This window comes from Phragmites australis, chromosome 24 (genome assembly GCF_958298935.1).
Source record: "Phragmites australis chromosome 24, lpPhrAust1.1, whole genome shotgun sequence".
Classification (NCBI taxonomy): Eukaryota; Viridiplantae; Streptophyta; class Magnoliopsida; order Poales; family Poaceae; genus Phragmites; species Phragmites australis.
The window spans coordinates 8,053,025-8,068,653 of record NC_084944.1 but is presented as its reverse complement, the minus strand read 5'-3'; the positions used below and the strand labels follow the sequence as shown (position 1 = coordinate 8,068,653).

The 15,629-nt window shown below is 40.5% G+C and overlaps 2 protein-coding genes across 6 annotated transcripts; one reads left to right on the top strand and one right to left on the bottom strand.

The window, feature by feature from the left end:
* Nucleotides 1–1,716: 1,716 nt before the first annotated feature.
* Nucleotides 1,717–4,567, top strand: LOC133907555 (uncharacterized). 2 transcript variants are annotated; one of them, XM_062349617.1, is made up of 7 exons: nucleotides 1,717–1,925; nucleotides 2,050–2,091; nucleotides 2,182–2,299; nucleotides 3,278–3,337; nucleotides 3,684–3,792; nucleotides 3,896–4,121; nucleotides 4,216–4,567. In XM_062349617.1, the coding sequence occupies exons 1-7, from the start codon at nucleotides 1,869–1,871 to the stop codon at nucleotides 4,402–4,404; spliced, it is 801 nt and encodes a 266-aa protein (XP_062205601.1). In that variant the 5' UTR covers nucleotides 1,717–1,868; the 3' UTR covers nucleotides 4,405–4,567. The 2 variants fall into 2 exon arrangements, with proteins under 2 accessions (XP_062205601.1, XP_062205602.1); XM_062349618.1 differs by lacking the exon at nucleotides 4,216–4,567 and having other exon boundaries at nucleotides 3,684–3,797; nucleotides 3,896–4,034.
* Nucleotides 4,568–5,605: 1,038 nt separating this feature from the next.
* LOC133907043 (serine/threonine-protein kinase EDR1-like) lies at nucleotides 5,606–14,030 on the bottom strand. 4 transcript variants are annotated; one of them, XM_062349037.1, is made up of 13 exons: nucleotides 13,357–14,025; nucleotides 11,391–11,807; nucleotides 10,752–10,855; nucleotides 9,347–10,581; nucleotides 9,045–9,085; nucleotides 8,778–8,846; nucleotides 8,560–8,660; nucleotides 8,054–8,132; nucleotides 7,868–7,966; nucleotides 7,709–7,777; nucleotides 7,551–7,600; nucleotides 6,424–6,600; nucleotides 5,606–6,276 (listed from the first exon to the last, which is right to left on the bottom strand). In XM_062349037.1, the coding sequence occupies exons 1-13, from the start codon at nucleotides 13,720–13,722 to the stop codon at nucleotides 6,141–6,143; spliced, it is 2,943 nt and encodes a 980-aa protein (XP_062205021.1). In that variant the 5' UTR covers nucleotides 13,723–14,025; the 3' UTR covers nucleotides 5,606–6,140. The 4 variants fall into 4 exon arrangements, 3 of the variants coding, with proteins under 3 accessions (XP_062205021.1, XP_062205022.1, XP_062205023.1); XM_062349038.1 differs by lacking the exon at nucleotides 5,606–6,276 and adding an exon at nucleotides 6,995–7,084 and having other exon boundaries at nucleotides 6,457–6,600; nucleotides 13,357–14,030; XR_009907907.1 differs by lacking the exon at nucleotides 5,606–6,276 and adding an exon at nucleotides 6,995–7,084 and having other exon boundaries at nucleotides 6,552–6,600; nucleotides 7,551–7,628; nucleotides 13,357–14,030.
* Nucleotides 14,031–15,629: the final 1,599 nt, after the last annotated feature.

The window sequence follows — 15,629 nt, the reverse complement described above, 5'->3', positions numbered from 1 at the left end:
ACCCTGCATCGCTACTTCTTTTTTTCCTATTCATTTCTTCCATTTAAAATTCAGAATATTTCATAGCAAGATGACTCTTCTTATGCTTTTTTGTTCTTTGCATATTTACGCTTGCAGAGATCATTTGGAGACCTCATGGATGACCCGCTGGCTTGCATACTCTGTTCTCCAGGAAGGGACATGGAAAGCCACAATCTCTCCGAAAACACAGGTGCTGTCCTAAAGAGAGGGGAGCTGCGAAACCGCAGGAGAAGTCACCAGCATCGTCGTCGTCATCAAAATGTTGACAGGTTTGCTGTATTTTGATGCTTACTTACATCAGAAGGCTGGTGGAATACTGTAAATGTTTGCATTTTGTTTCGAACTGGAGCAGTTGGTCATAGTCGGCATATAATGCCGACATGAGTTGTTCATGTGCACGATCAAATTGAAGTGTTTATGTATGATGAAAATATTGTAGGCTGGGCAATGTTTTGTGAACCCTTTTGCGTGGATTAATACAACATATCCAATGGCATACCATATTTCTTTGGATGAATAATGTGAGACGCATTTGTCTTTGGATTTCATAGTTTACATATCTTTTTTAAATATAACCTTAGTTGAATCTCACACAACTTATCTCTACTGTATAAAATTTAAGTTGATTCTCGTGTCACATCTTTCATATGCTCTCATCTCATCTAATAAAAACATCTAAAATTTAAATAATTTAGTTATCAAGAGGAAATATACTAGGGAACCCTGCGGCCTCTAAGGCCATCTGCCACTGTAGCAACTGTAGTATACTGTAGCAGTGGGCCATAGTATTGGTTATATATACGTGTATGCATACATGTATGTATATATATGTATACATACACGTATATTTGTAATTTTCATTTTTTAGGAAATTTTAGAAAAATGTTGAAATTAATATTAGTTATATTGATAAATCGACTAAAAAATCTAAAATGCAAAGAAAAATATCTGAAATTTAAAAAAAAATATGAAACAATTTTTTTAGGTTAGTATTACTTTTATCTACATGTTAAAACTATATGTATACATAAAAGTACTACCGTTTTCTCTATAATTAATTGAATGTGTTAAATATTGATAAATTCATAGATAAATATTGAAATGCACAAAATTTATGAACCTAATTTTTTTAATCTTCTTTTGTTATGCTCTATACAGTAAAATAAAAACGGACGCGTCATAGGCGCGTCAATCAGACTAGTTTTTACTATCTACCCTGGTCCTTCATCCTACTCGCCACATTACTGACTACTGATATAGGACCCGTTTTACCTAGAAAAATAAATAAATAAATTATGAGAAAAATTAGTGAATAATTTCCTCCTTCTTTTTTATCCTATCTAAAATCAAACTATGACATCGCTCCCGACATATTCGTTCGACAGCACTCCGATAACACATCCAAATATCCATACTTAAGTTTATATTTAATATTACTGCATTCAGTGTGTTTTTTTACGTCGCACAGGCACTTAAGCTAGTTTAAGAGGAATGGCGGTTGCAGCGACTATGACAAATGGGCCATGGGGTCAATAAGATGCCGAGGGATATTTTAGCCCAATGACAGAAAACAGTTGAGCCCAAATACCCAATAGCAATTGTAGGTTTGTAGCGGTCCATGGAAACAAAAATTCATAGCAATTGTATTGTCTTGCAAATATTAAAAAATAAAAAATATAAAAAAATCATAGCAATTGTAGGTTTGTAGCGGTGAAACAAAGGCCCGAATCCATGACCCCCTTCCCCTCTTCGTCTTCCTCCTCTCCTCTCCAGCCCTCAGCTCGATTGTCCGTCCACTCGACCCAACGAGCGAGCAGCACTGGAGGAGAGGCGCGGAGAGATCAGGGATGGTGCTGGCGCTGCTGCGGGAGATGAAGAATCGTGTCGCCCCGGCACCTGGCAAGGTTCGCCGGATTGCTCCCAAGAAACGCCCTGATTGCGATTCCCAATGTCTCCTTCCCCCGTTCTTGGCGCAGCAGCGGTTCACCAATGGGATTGATGGGGTTTTATGTTGCTGTGATGTCGCAGGGGGACGTAATCCAAGATCTGGAGTTCGCCATGCGGACCAAGGTAACCTCGTCCGCGATAATCCCCACCCTCCCAAAAGAAAGATCTTGTTCTTGTCGATTTGCTGAGTGGGATTTTCTGCTGATGATCTAGGGCGACATGACCCGAGAGGAGGAAACCAAACTCAGGCTTATCAGTTTTCTTCCAAGTGGGGGCTTCATCTTGGCCTCAGGATTGGGCAGTTACATGGGATGGTTTGGTCTCGGCATAGGTCACTTCCTCCCTCTCTCGATTGTTTATGATGTTTTGAAGACGTGGTAAACAAGGAGCATTCAGTTAATAAACAAAAAGATTCCACCGAGTAGAAGAACCGTGTATCGTAGACGCCATTTCAGAAGACATTGTGTTAGTAATTAGGGAGCACATTGTGTTATATATGCCTGCAGCATGGTTGTGGCCCTGCGCGACTGTAGTATTCAGTAATCTTACTGGAGGAAACCTTCAGGTAGCCCAACAGCCTGCTTATAAGAGTAATATACATTATATAAGCATTCCCAGCAGGCCAGAAGGGGATGAAACTCTTTTAGCTATTTGTGCATGGTAGAGTTCAGCTTGAAAGGCCATATAATATTGGCGTTCAATTCAAACGATACTAGTGCTGTGGTGCATAGCGACACACTTGTCTATTTGAATTTTGAGGAAAAGACTAACCCTTTCTCATTTTCTGAAGAACGCTCTGTCATCTGATTAACAGTATGACTGGCTAAACTGGAAGACAATTCATTGTTTCGTTTCACATAGTTGGTATTGTGTACTCCTTTCTGAAGTGTTGTGCCATAAATAGTGTTGTCTTTGCTGTTATTGAGTGTGCTATTCGCAGTAAATAATGTTGTAGTCTGCTCCTTCCATTGTCTTAACTTTTCAAGGATATTTTTATGGGTATGCTATACTTGCTCACCAACCACGGTGAATCTGTTACATATGGAGTATTTTTTCTTAGTTGTATAGTTGTCTTTTTGAACAGGTAAAATATGTACAAGTATTAGTTGTCTTCTTGTGAATTTACATATGGCCAGTGCAATTATTGGTCGAGCGTAACGTAGGGAGACATTGTATTTTTTGCTACTTTTGATGCATTCGAGTGTTGTATAAAAAAATTATAAAGCTGCAAAATTATCATTGTTAATTTTGCCTTGCAGGGGCTTGCTATGGGTATCAAACACAAGCTTACATATGTTTTGTTGTTCAGGAGCTAAATTGGCTGGGCATCCACCTATGCATGGATTAACAAGGTTCGGCTTATCTGCTGGTAAATCTCAAGGGTACTGAACCTGTTAGCGATCCCCTATATATTAATAATGGCATGCAAAGGCACAGCCAAGCTTTATAAAATCCCGCATCCAATCTTCATGTTATAGTTGAGAAAAGGTATATAACTAGTTAACCTAACAGTAGATCAAACCATTCAAAGTTTAGATTTAAAATGAACATGCCTTCAGGTCTGGGAAAGGAAGATGGATCTAGGTAAAATAAACATTGGGCGCTACCTTATGAAATATTGGACAATTTAACTCTTTGATGTTCATTTGGTGTTCACGAATCAAATTTTCATCTTTTTCAGTGGGAATGTGAAATAATTGAAGCTAACATTTCAGGCTGTGCTTTTATGATGGGAAAGGTGTTGTATGATGCAACGATGCGTGGGTGTGCTGCAGTAGTTTTGAACAGTGAAGATGAACGCATGAAGATGGAGCTAGCTAACATGTGTGGTTTGTGAACTACCGATTTGTTCTTTTAGGATAAGGTGTTCCAACTAATTACTTGTTTCATTAACATCATACTTCTTTTTTACTTGCTCCATTAACAGAATACTCACTAAGCATAGCGATGATAAATATCTGGTTGAAGCTGTAGAAAGGCACTTTTTTGCTGAGCATCTGTTCAATGATCTGCATCAAGATAGACCACTTTTTAGGTGGCACCCACGCCGTTCGTATATTGACAGCGCCTTTGTGGAAAGAGTGAAGGAAATAGAAGCTAGCAAATCCGATGATGAGGCCAGATCAATTTCTAGACAGACTACTGTAAACATAGTGAGTTACTGGTTTACTGCTAATTTTACAGTTTGACAGATGTTGGGTTTATTTTGCTGCAAAATGTCACCTTTTTGTATATTTATATTTGCAGAAATCATTTGGAGACTTCATGGAGGACCCACTGGCTTGTGTACTCGGTTCTCCAGGAGGCGACATGGAAATCAACAATCCCCCTGAAAACACAGGCACTGTCCTGAAGAGGAGCGAGCTGCGAGCCCGCAGGAGAGGTCACCGGCATCATCATCATCATCGCTATGCTGACAAGTTTGCTGCATCGTGAAGATTGATCAAAAGTGTGGGTTTTTAGCTTCGAACTTCCGGTTGTGAGAAATGAGCTGCCACAGGTTGCTGGGATGAATTGTTCATTTGTGCGAGCAAAATAATTAAGTGTTATGTCTGATATAAATATTGAAATTATCAGTCGCTACATGATGCTAAGATGAGTTCATGCGTGCGAGCAAAATAATTGGAGTGTTATGTCTGATAAAAAAATATTGAAATTATCAGTCGCCACAGGTCGCTAGGATGAATTTGTTCATGCGTGCGAGTAAATTAATTGGTGTGTTATGCCTGATCGAAGTTTATATTGTATAAATTGATAAAATTGCTGATCGCCACGGGAGTGGGGGTTTACCGGTTTATTGTGTGAGGTCCGCAAGTATTCCATGATGTTTGCATTCTTCTCTCCACAAATGAAATGGCGGCACTAATGAAGGAAATAGAAGCTGAAGCTAACGACTCCGATGAAAAGGCCAGATCAATTTCTAGACAGACTACTCTAAACATCGTTAGTTACTACTAATATTCAAGTTTTCAGTACCTTAGTAGTTAGTATCCTGCATACTACATTTTTTATACTTTCCTCCGTCCAAATTTCAAAATATTTCAAGCAAGATGACTTCTTTTTTTCTGTTATGTTTATGTTTGAGATCATTTTGTGACCTTATGGAGGACCCTCTGGCTTGTGCGCTCGGTTCTCCAAGAGAGGACATCGAAGGCGACAATCTCTCTGAAAACATCATCGTTGGCATCAGAAGAGTGGTGGACTTCCGTAAATGTTAGCATCTAACTAACAGTAACAAGCTATTAGCCGGCATACATTTCTGGGACGAGTTGTTCATGTCAACCAGCATAATGGAGTATTAAGGCTGATCAAGATATATAGCCTGGAAAATGCCGTGTGGGTGCCTATCGCTTGAATCGAAACAACATATTTGTACACGCAACCTGACCATTACAGATTGACTGGAATATTGATTTGCACTTGCGCAAACTGTGGTAACTTTTCATAGAACATTCGAGCTTTTCTGTGACAGTTGAACCAGTTCAAAGTGCCTGATCACATCGCAATAAACATACGATAGACCCAACGAACTGAATGTGTTAACAAGCGGCAGCCAGAGGGCGCCACAACATTATATAACACAAGTGACTGACTATTTAGATATGGCAGAAGACAATCAATCACGCGATGCACAATGTTCCAGAATCTAGCTGCCATGTTCATTATAAGGTGACTGAAATTTGATTAACTCAGCCATACAGTTACACATTTGCTTTTTTATTATTATTACTATGTTTCCATAATCCACATGACACAACGAGCACGCTGTCTTCCAGCATGCTCGCACCCGGTAGGGATAAAAGGAAAAGAAAGGTGACACATGAGAAGCAAGAAATAATTGCCAGCTAGGGCATGTTTGGATTGGCGGTATTTCATTGGAAATTTTGTATTTAGTTCAAATTTGAACTAGATCCAGAAACCTTCCAGTGAAATACCCTCATCCGAACAAGCCCTATATTTTTTTCTTCTGGCTGTTATCTGATGGTCCTATACTCATATCCTGTACTGGACAAACTCTGCTGCCAAGCTTTTTCTTGCAACAGCAAGGATGACTGCTATCTGGGACTGGGGCTTGGGTTCTCAATCAAGCCATGCCTTCGCAGACTACTGAACCCGAATATATGGCGACAAAATCATAGTTACTCTTTGTTCCCCTTTGGTGTATGATAACCTCAAGGGGTGTAGTTCACCCATATTTCTTGTGACGCATGGGGGCTCGGTATCTCCTGATGAGAAGGAACTATTAGCCTTTGCAATGTCTTCAGATAGCTCGTCAATTGACCAAAAGAAGGGCGCAAGTTTGGATCCCTGGAAAGTGAAAATGACAATAGAAACAGACCATGTATTAGTTCGCATGCAACAAAAAAGATACATGCCCAATCAACAGTACCAGAAATGAAGCCTTCATGTCCTTCCTGTCCAAATTAAAATAAGCTTGGACATATGAAAACTCACTTCTGCCAGCAGTCCCGTATGATCTTTGCTACTAAAGGATCAACTTCCTTGGGGATTTCAAGCCGTCGGTCCTGGAAGCCAACTGCGCCCACAACTTGCATGGGATTCATTCCCTGCCATGGCTTTCTTAGCGTTGCTAGTTCCCACAAGATGACACCAAAGCTGTAAACATCACACCTGCAAAACTCAGGAGATGAATGTGTGTTATTGCCAATATTTTACTGGTGATGTTCCAACAGAAAGAAAAGAAAAAAGGCCTGCAAGAAACAGAAGCTCCATTCTTCAGAAAGAAAGAAAAAGTGATCAGTGAAGTCGTATGAAAGTTCTGATCTCTACAAGATAATATCAGTTATTTCACAATTGATGTTTAGCCTTATAGTTATGTGCTCCATGTGGCAGTGTATAGTGGGGATCAGACCATTCCACCGGACCATTAAAAGGCATCGCATGCCTTATGTGCACCGACAGACATCCAGTAAGATATGGGTTATGTAAAATAATATTAAGTAACCAGAGATGAACTGAAAGAATTTAAGAACCCTTCATGGCAGATGTAATTAAAATTAGATACCAGAATTTATCATCGGTCATCACTCTTAGCAATCCATCTCATAATTCCAAAAACCTACATATTGCACATCCTTTTTCTATCCAGTTTGTACTGCACAAAGTTGAGAACCAGGTATCCAATTCAGCATTTATCAAAGAAAAACCAACGAACTAGACTTAAAGCTATGGAATTTATCATGTGAAGACTGAGGCTATAATAATATATTCCAGAAAGACAGTCCTTGCACAAATTAACAGGTAGGAAGACAGATGAAATCAACCACAAAAGGCTCCAAACAGCACATAAAAAATGACACTATACTATATCAAGCTTATAAAGCCATCGATTCCAGATTTCCACTAAGAGGAGCCTTCTTATGAGTCAATTAAGATCCCCTCAGGCAACTGTGGCTTACCCACAAAGTTCAAGTTAGTGCTTTCAACATGTCGTTAGCTGTTTTCTACAGAAACACCCTTCAGGTTTTAACTTACTACTATTTAGGCGAAAGCCTGAAAATTTGTCTCAACCTAAGCTGACAAATAAGAGCATTTAAAAATGATACTACAAAATCACTTACTTCTCATTGGATCGTTCATTCCGCAATACTTCTGGTGCCATCCACTCCGGCTGGTACAACAGCGGGAAACGATAAATTCTATAAGAAAATTATTTAATATTTCTACCACAGCTAAAATAAAAAAGTAATTCTACTGCTTATACATCAAGAGTACTTACAGTTCCAGCAGTGGATCTGGATGACAAAAATGTGCTGTGCTTTAAACGTGAAAGTCCAAAATCACAGACCTGTGTATATTTAATTTGTTAACCAACAGTAATCCAGAAATAGTAAAGCAATAAGAGTTCAGGCTTCGGTTCTCGAAGGGCTTTACATACCTTAACTGTCCAATTATCATCAACCAGTAAGTTTGGTGATTTTAGATCCCGATGAACAATTGTTGGTACACTTGTATGGAGGCAGTTCATTCCTCTTGCCTACAGAGAGAACATAATCATAGCATCGAGTATGGACAGACAAACGGAAATAAACATGAAACCACAAGATCTGAATTTCACTCTTACCACATCAAGGGCCATCTTAATCCTACGCTTCTCATCAATTTCACAGTTAGGGCGATGAATGATCTTATGTAAGCTTCCCCTGAAAAAAAAAACAATTAGATAAAAGTCAATGTTGAAACAGGAACATTTGAGCCAGCACTGTTTAAAAATGCAAGCGTCACAAAAGATTCATGATAAGAGGTTTAACTTTAGCCCAATAGAGCATTTCATTGAGAAAATTAAGCACATCTATATAGCCCATGGTAGCATGTAAGCTAGTACATGCAATTATGTAAAGCTAGTCAACCATAGCAATATCACATTAATAACATGTACCATGCTCAGCATTGTTTCTTTGCAAGTTTTAACCATGCATGAAGTGTTGCATTAGTACCCACTAATCAGCTGCAAACAGTGGTATGTTGCATCGACCAAGGCGCATTTTTCTGGAATCACGGATTATGGTACTCGACCACACCTATTTTGACCTAGTTGTTTCATAAATCACTAAAGAAACCTAGCTATACCTTCGAAGATATTCTGATAAAATGGATAAGTTCGGAGGCCGTGTTACCGCACCCATAAAGAGCACAATATTTGGATGACGAAGCCGGCGCATAATCCTCACCTATTAAAAGAGTATATTCAAATTATCTAATGTTTCAGCAAAAGAGAGCTGTATTTGTAGTAAGAAAGTAGCATTTCAACAAAGCTTGTGGGTATCAAAGCAAAAAAAATCACCTACTTCGCAACGGAACTCATCCAGAGCATCACCATAGAATTCTTGATCCAAGAATTTCTTTACAGCTACTTCCTGTAAATAAACAGAATATCAAACTGTCGTAATAGTGATCAGGAGATCCAATCAGAAGTAATAGCAAACACAGACCCTGCTTTGACTTGTTATTTACGTTGTGCAATCAGTACCTCAAATAGCATGTAAATCGGGTTAGTGTACTGAGCTCATTATAAGTTCCATATCCATATAAAGTTAAAATGGAGAAGTACTTACAGTTCCATTCCAATCAGCATGGTAGACTTCTCCATATGAACCTAAAAGTTGAAAGGAGAAAATCATTTTGTCACCACATCAAAGAACATTATGATGCAAGTCAGTGGAACATAACGGCTCTGGTGGCGTAATAGACAAGAATATCCATACTTATGATTGAACATATAGAGCAAGAACTTTGAAGTATAACTTTTTTACCTTAATGCTAGATGAATATTTATTTATGATAAAGGACCCCATAAACTACGTTAAATTCAAATGAGTGGAAAGATCAGTATAGGATAGATAAAAGATTAGTGTACCTAATCCAATCCTTTCACCAATTGCAAGATCTTCCCAGAGGACTTCGCATTCAGATACATCCTCCAACATGTCAACCCTGCTTGAACCAACTTGGGATGGAGAAACAGACCCTGAGTGATCCTTTGGTGCACCCATGAATCTGTCAGGAAGGGACGTTCTTGGATTAGGATATAACTTTTTGTGGTCTTGCTTGCCATAGTTCTCCTTGTTCTCGTTTGCTTGTATAGCAAATCCTTGTGCATTGGCAGAAAGTTGACCATCGAATCTAGAATACATGGGAATTCTTTCCACATCATCACAAGGGCCCTTTTCTGCAACCCTCCCAATTCCATATGTGCAAGCTGTGTTCACTGAAGAGGTACCAATCACATCAAAATCAGAAGCAGCTCCCATGTTTGACCTATCAAGGCGCTCTCTGGAGGTAGAGGCTGTGGTCATAGGTGAGGTACCAATCATTCCATTGTCATAGTTATGAACTGGTGCTGCATATGACCTATTGTTGCGCTCTGCAGAATTAGAATTGTAATGCTTTCCAGCTGACCAGGGCACCTGAGATGATGATGCAACATTGTCAATAATATTTCTGCGAGGAACTAACCCCTCAGCAAAGTTGTACTGCTTGTTGTTGGAAATGTCATTAAAAGCAGACCAGTTCTTTATCACCAATGGCTGATGTGATCTTGCAGGGACTGGGGCTACATTCTCTCTACGTCTTTGGAATTCATTGTTCCTATTGTCTAGTCCCTTGAATGCCACTGAACTTTTCCTAGATCCAATAGCCCTAGAAGGATTAAGATCTGAAAATAGTTTTTTGGACTCCTTATTGTCTTGAGAGTCTGGAAGTAATTTCAAGTCCTCTTTCTGCTTTGAAAGGTCGCCAGCAGTCGATAGTTGACCTGATTGCATCTGAGGTGCCAATGCACAGGGTGCACTAGCACTACTTCCAGCAGTCATTGATAATGTTTCAGCCCAAGGATTCTGAGCAGACAGAGTAGTTGTATTCTCATACCCTGAATGATTGTCAGGTATCCAATTGATATTGCTAGGCAGATGCAATTGGTTGTGCTTTCGCTCAGACTGTAATGCAACTGGTTCATTGTCCATGTTACTAACTGAATCAGTTGTCTGATTCTGACCCAATGTTTGATTGGTGTTGAATGAAGTGCCCTTTGAATTAAAGACATCTGCTGGAATAAGAGTGCCAGGGGCAGCCATAATATCGACCAAATATTCCCTACAGAAAAAATTAAGTGGAGGAAACTAGTCAACAGAAGCAGATGCAAATAAAGTAAGTACACTAGTATAGTGTTAACAGCAGCAGACTAATAATGCATTAATGGATTATTTTGACAGTGTTAGTGTGGTTGATGAACGATTAAAATGATAATCTAAGTATGAAAGTACCTATCATTGTCCATCTTTATGATATTAATAGCATCGTCTTCAACACCAGTGTAATGACTCCCTTTAACCAGCTTGCATGGAATACCAACACTATCAGCAAGGATCTGCATGAATACAAAAGAGCGTATGAGCAAGACCAGAGAAAGCATGCTTCTAAATACAGCGCTTGTTAAGAAGCCATTTGGAACTGTGCTAATTAATTATGCTGGTGATGTAATACATTAGCTCCCCAGTTTTGGTAATCTCATGTTCATTTCGTTGGTGTGTCTATAAGATGCCTCTTGATTAATTACTCCTTATCTACTGAAGAAACCATTAATCCAATCTGCTGGCAGAATAAATAAGATACTTCAAGAGGAGACATGGTGAAGCTGTAAATTATTTACAAGTTCTAACATGTTGATAAAATGCAATGTAGTGGGAAAAAATGTGTACAACATAAAGGTTGATATCTTAAGATAAGTTGATTATCTATTTAATGTGAAATCTAATTTGCTGTTTACCAACATAGAACTATAATAACTTTTCTTAATATTCATCAAATTATGGCCAAACAGGCCAATGAAGAGTTGGCGGAATGAACTCCACATATATGAGAAACAAGCATCATACTTTTTTTTTTAAGAAAAAAGAACCAACCTTGAAAAGTAGGGCACGATGGCGAGATAAGCCTATCTCAATGCGGCCAATTGGCAGCAGACTTGTCTGATGTGATGTCCGCTGCTCAATGCTTTTGCCCAACCACTTAGTAAACATTTCATTTGCATTTAGCACAGGACCACCCATATGTTCTGCAACAACTTCAGCTATTCGTCGCACAGATACTGAAATATCAGCACAGCCCAACAAGCAGCATTGTGCTACCTCCTTCATCTCCCTTAAGGCATTATCAAATTTATGGTCAATCACAATCACTTCAAATCCAAGATCCCCAATACTCATCTGAAGCTCAGCAAGTGATGGAATCTTTTTCTGCCTGGACGACTCAGCAGAGAGGCCAAATATGTCGTAGAATCCATCAATAACTTTCTCGTTGTAATCAAGGAAGTTGTACTCCTAAAATAAGTTAGAATACAAATTAGAGTCAGAAATGGATACATCAACAAGGGTTCAGTTCCAAAACAAAAAGATATCAGGGTTAGACAGCATCCGATCATCAAGTACCCTATGAGTACACAGTTGGCAATGAAGATACCCTGTAAGCTGACACCATTGCTTAGTGGTTTGGACGTTTTTCTGATAACACGAATTGATACACTCCGCTTCTTTCAATATGATTACATCCGCAACTCTTCAGTGTGCTCCTCAGCAGGGTAAAAAAAAACTAGCAGGAACCAGAAAATTCATGCTGGGTATTGGTAATTTAGGCAGTTACCATTAATATAAAAAACAGCGGGCTTCCAAGAATTCAAATACAAAAATTTAGAACTACAGAATATTGATTTTACATGTATACGACTTCTCTATGCAAGGTTCCAATACCATTGAAAGAGCTACCATGCAAGGAAATGGTCATGAGTTGTGATTAATCTTTTATGCTTAGATAAAGGGAGGCATTGCTAATTGAGCTAAAGACCATGCACACCATCAAAGTAAGTTGTCCTATACAGCAAATCGGAACAAGGAGTAAATTAAGGCATTACTACTTTTCATTATATCTGAATATATGAAACCGTGTGAGAATAGTTGTTTCCTTATTTTCTCCATTTTCATCCCTTGGACTTACTTTGTGAAAATTCCTAAAATCTAGCAATAAGCATTAGAAAGGATGCAAATCTTAAATCTTGGATATGGCTAACAGAAACCACCAATTTCACACCCAATTTCTACTTCTTTGCCTGCCTAGTTATTCTCCTGGCTTCATACATGGCAGAAAGCGATCTTCGTACCCTCCACTACTATACTCAATGTACCCTATAACTGCCAGTACATGCATGTATTAAAAGCTCTAATTCCTTTTTTTGTTAGTATTTGCACATTTTAACAGAGCAGAGTAGACATAATGGACCCAGAAAGAAATCAATGCCTACCTTCATGTGCATGCAATATGTTTTAAACGGCTGACAAGGAAAGGACTTGTTTCAACTGTGAAAGCAAGACACCACATAACATGCAAATATGAGCTGAGATCTAGGACATGGACACAGTCTCCTATGCATACAGTCAATCATTACTATTTATAAATATACATTAACAAAAGCTAATAAAACTATAATGATAGAGAAATACTTTTGAAGATGAATGCTTAAATTATTCTCATGTGACAATATCTGCATGTTCTGGTATTGGAAATCTACATGTTCTATACCAAATTTTTCGCTCCAAATATTGGAAATTAATCGATTAAAATGTTAAAACTGTTCCAAGGTATCCAACTAGCTGAACTCTACCTTACTCTCATTGATGACACGGGCGGTCTTGTGCATCCATCATAGGCTAAGGGCTAAGTCTATATCAAACTATCAAAGTGGAAAAATGTACACACAAAGCACTTTGTGCAGTAAGAAATAGCAGGGACATTCTTAGTCTAATCCTCTAATCCACAATAATACTTCTATACCAGTTACTATATGCACAGCGAAACAACAGAATTCGGTAGGCTTACCCGGTATCGCCGTGAGAGCGACTCCGCGCTGTCTCCCCCGCCCCGATCGCCCGCGGCGCCCCTCCCGAGGCTCATCAACTTCGCCTTCCTGATCTGCTCCCCGTCAGGGTCCCCCGCGCCCCCGCCGCCCACCGAGGCCGACGCCGACAGCGCCATCGCCAGCTGCATCTGGTACTCCTCCTCCTGCGAAATGAAGTCCTCCTCTCCGGCGCCCGGCGCTGCCGCCGCGGGGGACGACGAGGACGCTGACGCAGCCGCGGACCTAGCCGGGGACGGCGGCTGCGGCACGGCCGGAGGCGGGTTCGACGGCCCCGCGTCGGCCTCGCTCGACCGGTTCGACCGCTTGGACACGAACGGGATCTTCATGGCCTCCCGCTCGCTGCGAGCCCTGCTAGGGTTTGGGCTCCGACTTTTTTTTTTTTCCCTTCTCTTCTTCGCTTGGTGATGTGATCGGGCGGTGAGGTGGGGGTGAGAATGGGGAAGACGCGGAAACGGAGGGGGCTTTTAAGAAAAGTGGCGGGGGTTAGAGCTCTAAATCAAAAGGCGGAGAGTGGCGGCTGCGGATGGGACTAAGAAAGGTGAGGGGAGGGGGTTTAGTGGAAAAATATAACTACGGAACTGATCACTAACGCCAGAGCGTGGCGTCCGAGGATGGCCGTGGAACGCGGGTTGGCGGTCGACGTGCTCCTCCTCTGCTGGTGGTGGTGCAAGGCCGATGGTGGTTTCCAAACACAACGCGTGTATTTATAGGCTAGGGTAGGAGGTGGTAGCGTCATCTAGATGTACATGCGGAAGGGGTGAAATTTCGGTGCGTTTGGACCGAGACGACGAGGACTGCACGAGATATAGATTTTGATGGTGAATGGACTGATGCTCGTTAGATTCAAAATCGACATACAATCCTTTGTGATAGGTGGTGAGGGGTCAGATTATTATGTGGTTGTGTCTCTTGGATCAATATCACGTGGTCCAAGTGCACACAAGCTAAGCAATAGAGCTATGACATGTGTGAATTTTAATGGTGTGTGGATACTCGCTAGTTCCAGATATAGTAGACCGCCCTTTGAACAAGGATGAAGTTTTGATGCGCGTGAATCGAGGTGGTGAGGGCTGCACCAGATATAGATTTCAATGGTGGATGGACTGATGCTCGCTAGTTCCAAAACTAGCAAGTCATCCTTTGTGATCGGTAGTGAGGCTCAGGTCATAGTATGGTTGTGTCACTTGGATCAATGCCATGTGGTCCAAGTGTGAACAAGCCAAGGCAGTAAGGGATATGATAGGTGTGAATTTCAATGGTATATGTGGATGCTAACTAAGTTTCAGACATAGCAAAACATCCACAATGTGAAGGTTAGGTTAAACTATGGCTACATCATTTAAAGATATATGTGTTGAAGAGCATAGACCAAGACTATAAGAGATACGCCAGTTGTGGCTTTCAATGGTGCGTGGATGCTCGCTACTTCCAGAACTAGGCAGGCCATCGTCGTGAGTAGTTTTGAGGGTGGAGTAGGAGTATGGCTACAAGCTACCGTTAATTGAAGATATAAACCGTTGGCACGAAATTTTGAACTGTAGACCAAGGCTACGAGTGCTATGGCAGTTGTGGCTCTCGGTGTTGTGTGGATGCTCACTAGTTCCAAAATTGGGCAGCAACGCCATTTGATAGCCATCTTCTTTTAATTGCGATGAGGTTGGGACACAATGTACACGATGACACATAATTTCATTGTGACAGACCAAGAAAGTAAGGATTATGCCAGATATGGACTTTGACATGTGGAGACACACCAGTTTGGCAGATCGTCCTTCCAAACGGTGATGGTGAGAGCTCAACAAGGTTATGGTTTCATCGCTACGTAAAGAGTTTGCTTTTTCTTGGAGTCCTACATTTCAAAACAGGCAGACCGGTCACAGAAATGGTAGCAAGACAATAGAGAGCATTTCTGGCAGTGGCACACGATATCATCGTGATGGTTTGCACTAAATTTTAGCAAAATGTAGCATGATGTATTACTGTGTGCAATAATTTCCACTATATTTGAGCGGCAGCCTGTAATACAGTGGAATCTGAATCAATGATTTCTACAATTTTGTCGGGGATCGAGTTGTTTTTCGGTCTTCGACGAATTGTGAAAGTTGGGAATTTATTTTTTTCTTCCACCGTGTTTATGTTTAAGAAAAAAGGGGGCTTTGGTGGCCGGCTAGGCCAGCCTTAGGCCCAGCCCAACTCTGATCGACCCCTCCTCCACCATCTAATTCAGCCCACC

Coding starts and splice junctions, on each gene's coding strand:
- LOC133907555 (XM_062349617.1), top strand. CDS start 1,869: ATGGTGCTGGCGCTGCTGCGGGAGATGAAGAATCGTGTCGCCCCGGCA. Junction 2,300..3,277: donor ATGGTTTGGTCTCGGCATAG/GTCACTTCCTCC, acceptor TTTGTTGTTCAG/GAGCTAAATTGGCTGGGCAT. Junction 3,338..3,683: donor AAGGTTCGGCTTATCTGCTG/GTAAATCTCAAG, acceptor CTAACATTTCAG/GCTGTGCTTTTATGATGGGA.
- LOC133907043 (XM_062349037.1), bottom strand. CDS start 13,722: ATGAAGATCCCGTTCGTGTCCAAGCGGTCGAACCGGTCGAGCGAGGCC. Junction 9,086..9,346: donor TGGTGAAAGGATTGGATTAG/GTACACTAATCT, acceptor TTCAACTTTTAG/GTTCATATGGAGAAGTCTAC. Junction 7,601..7,708: donor CCAGATCCACTGCTGGAACT/GTAAGTACTCTT, acceptor CTGTTGTACCAG/CCGGAGTGGATGGCACCAGA.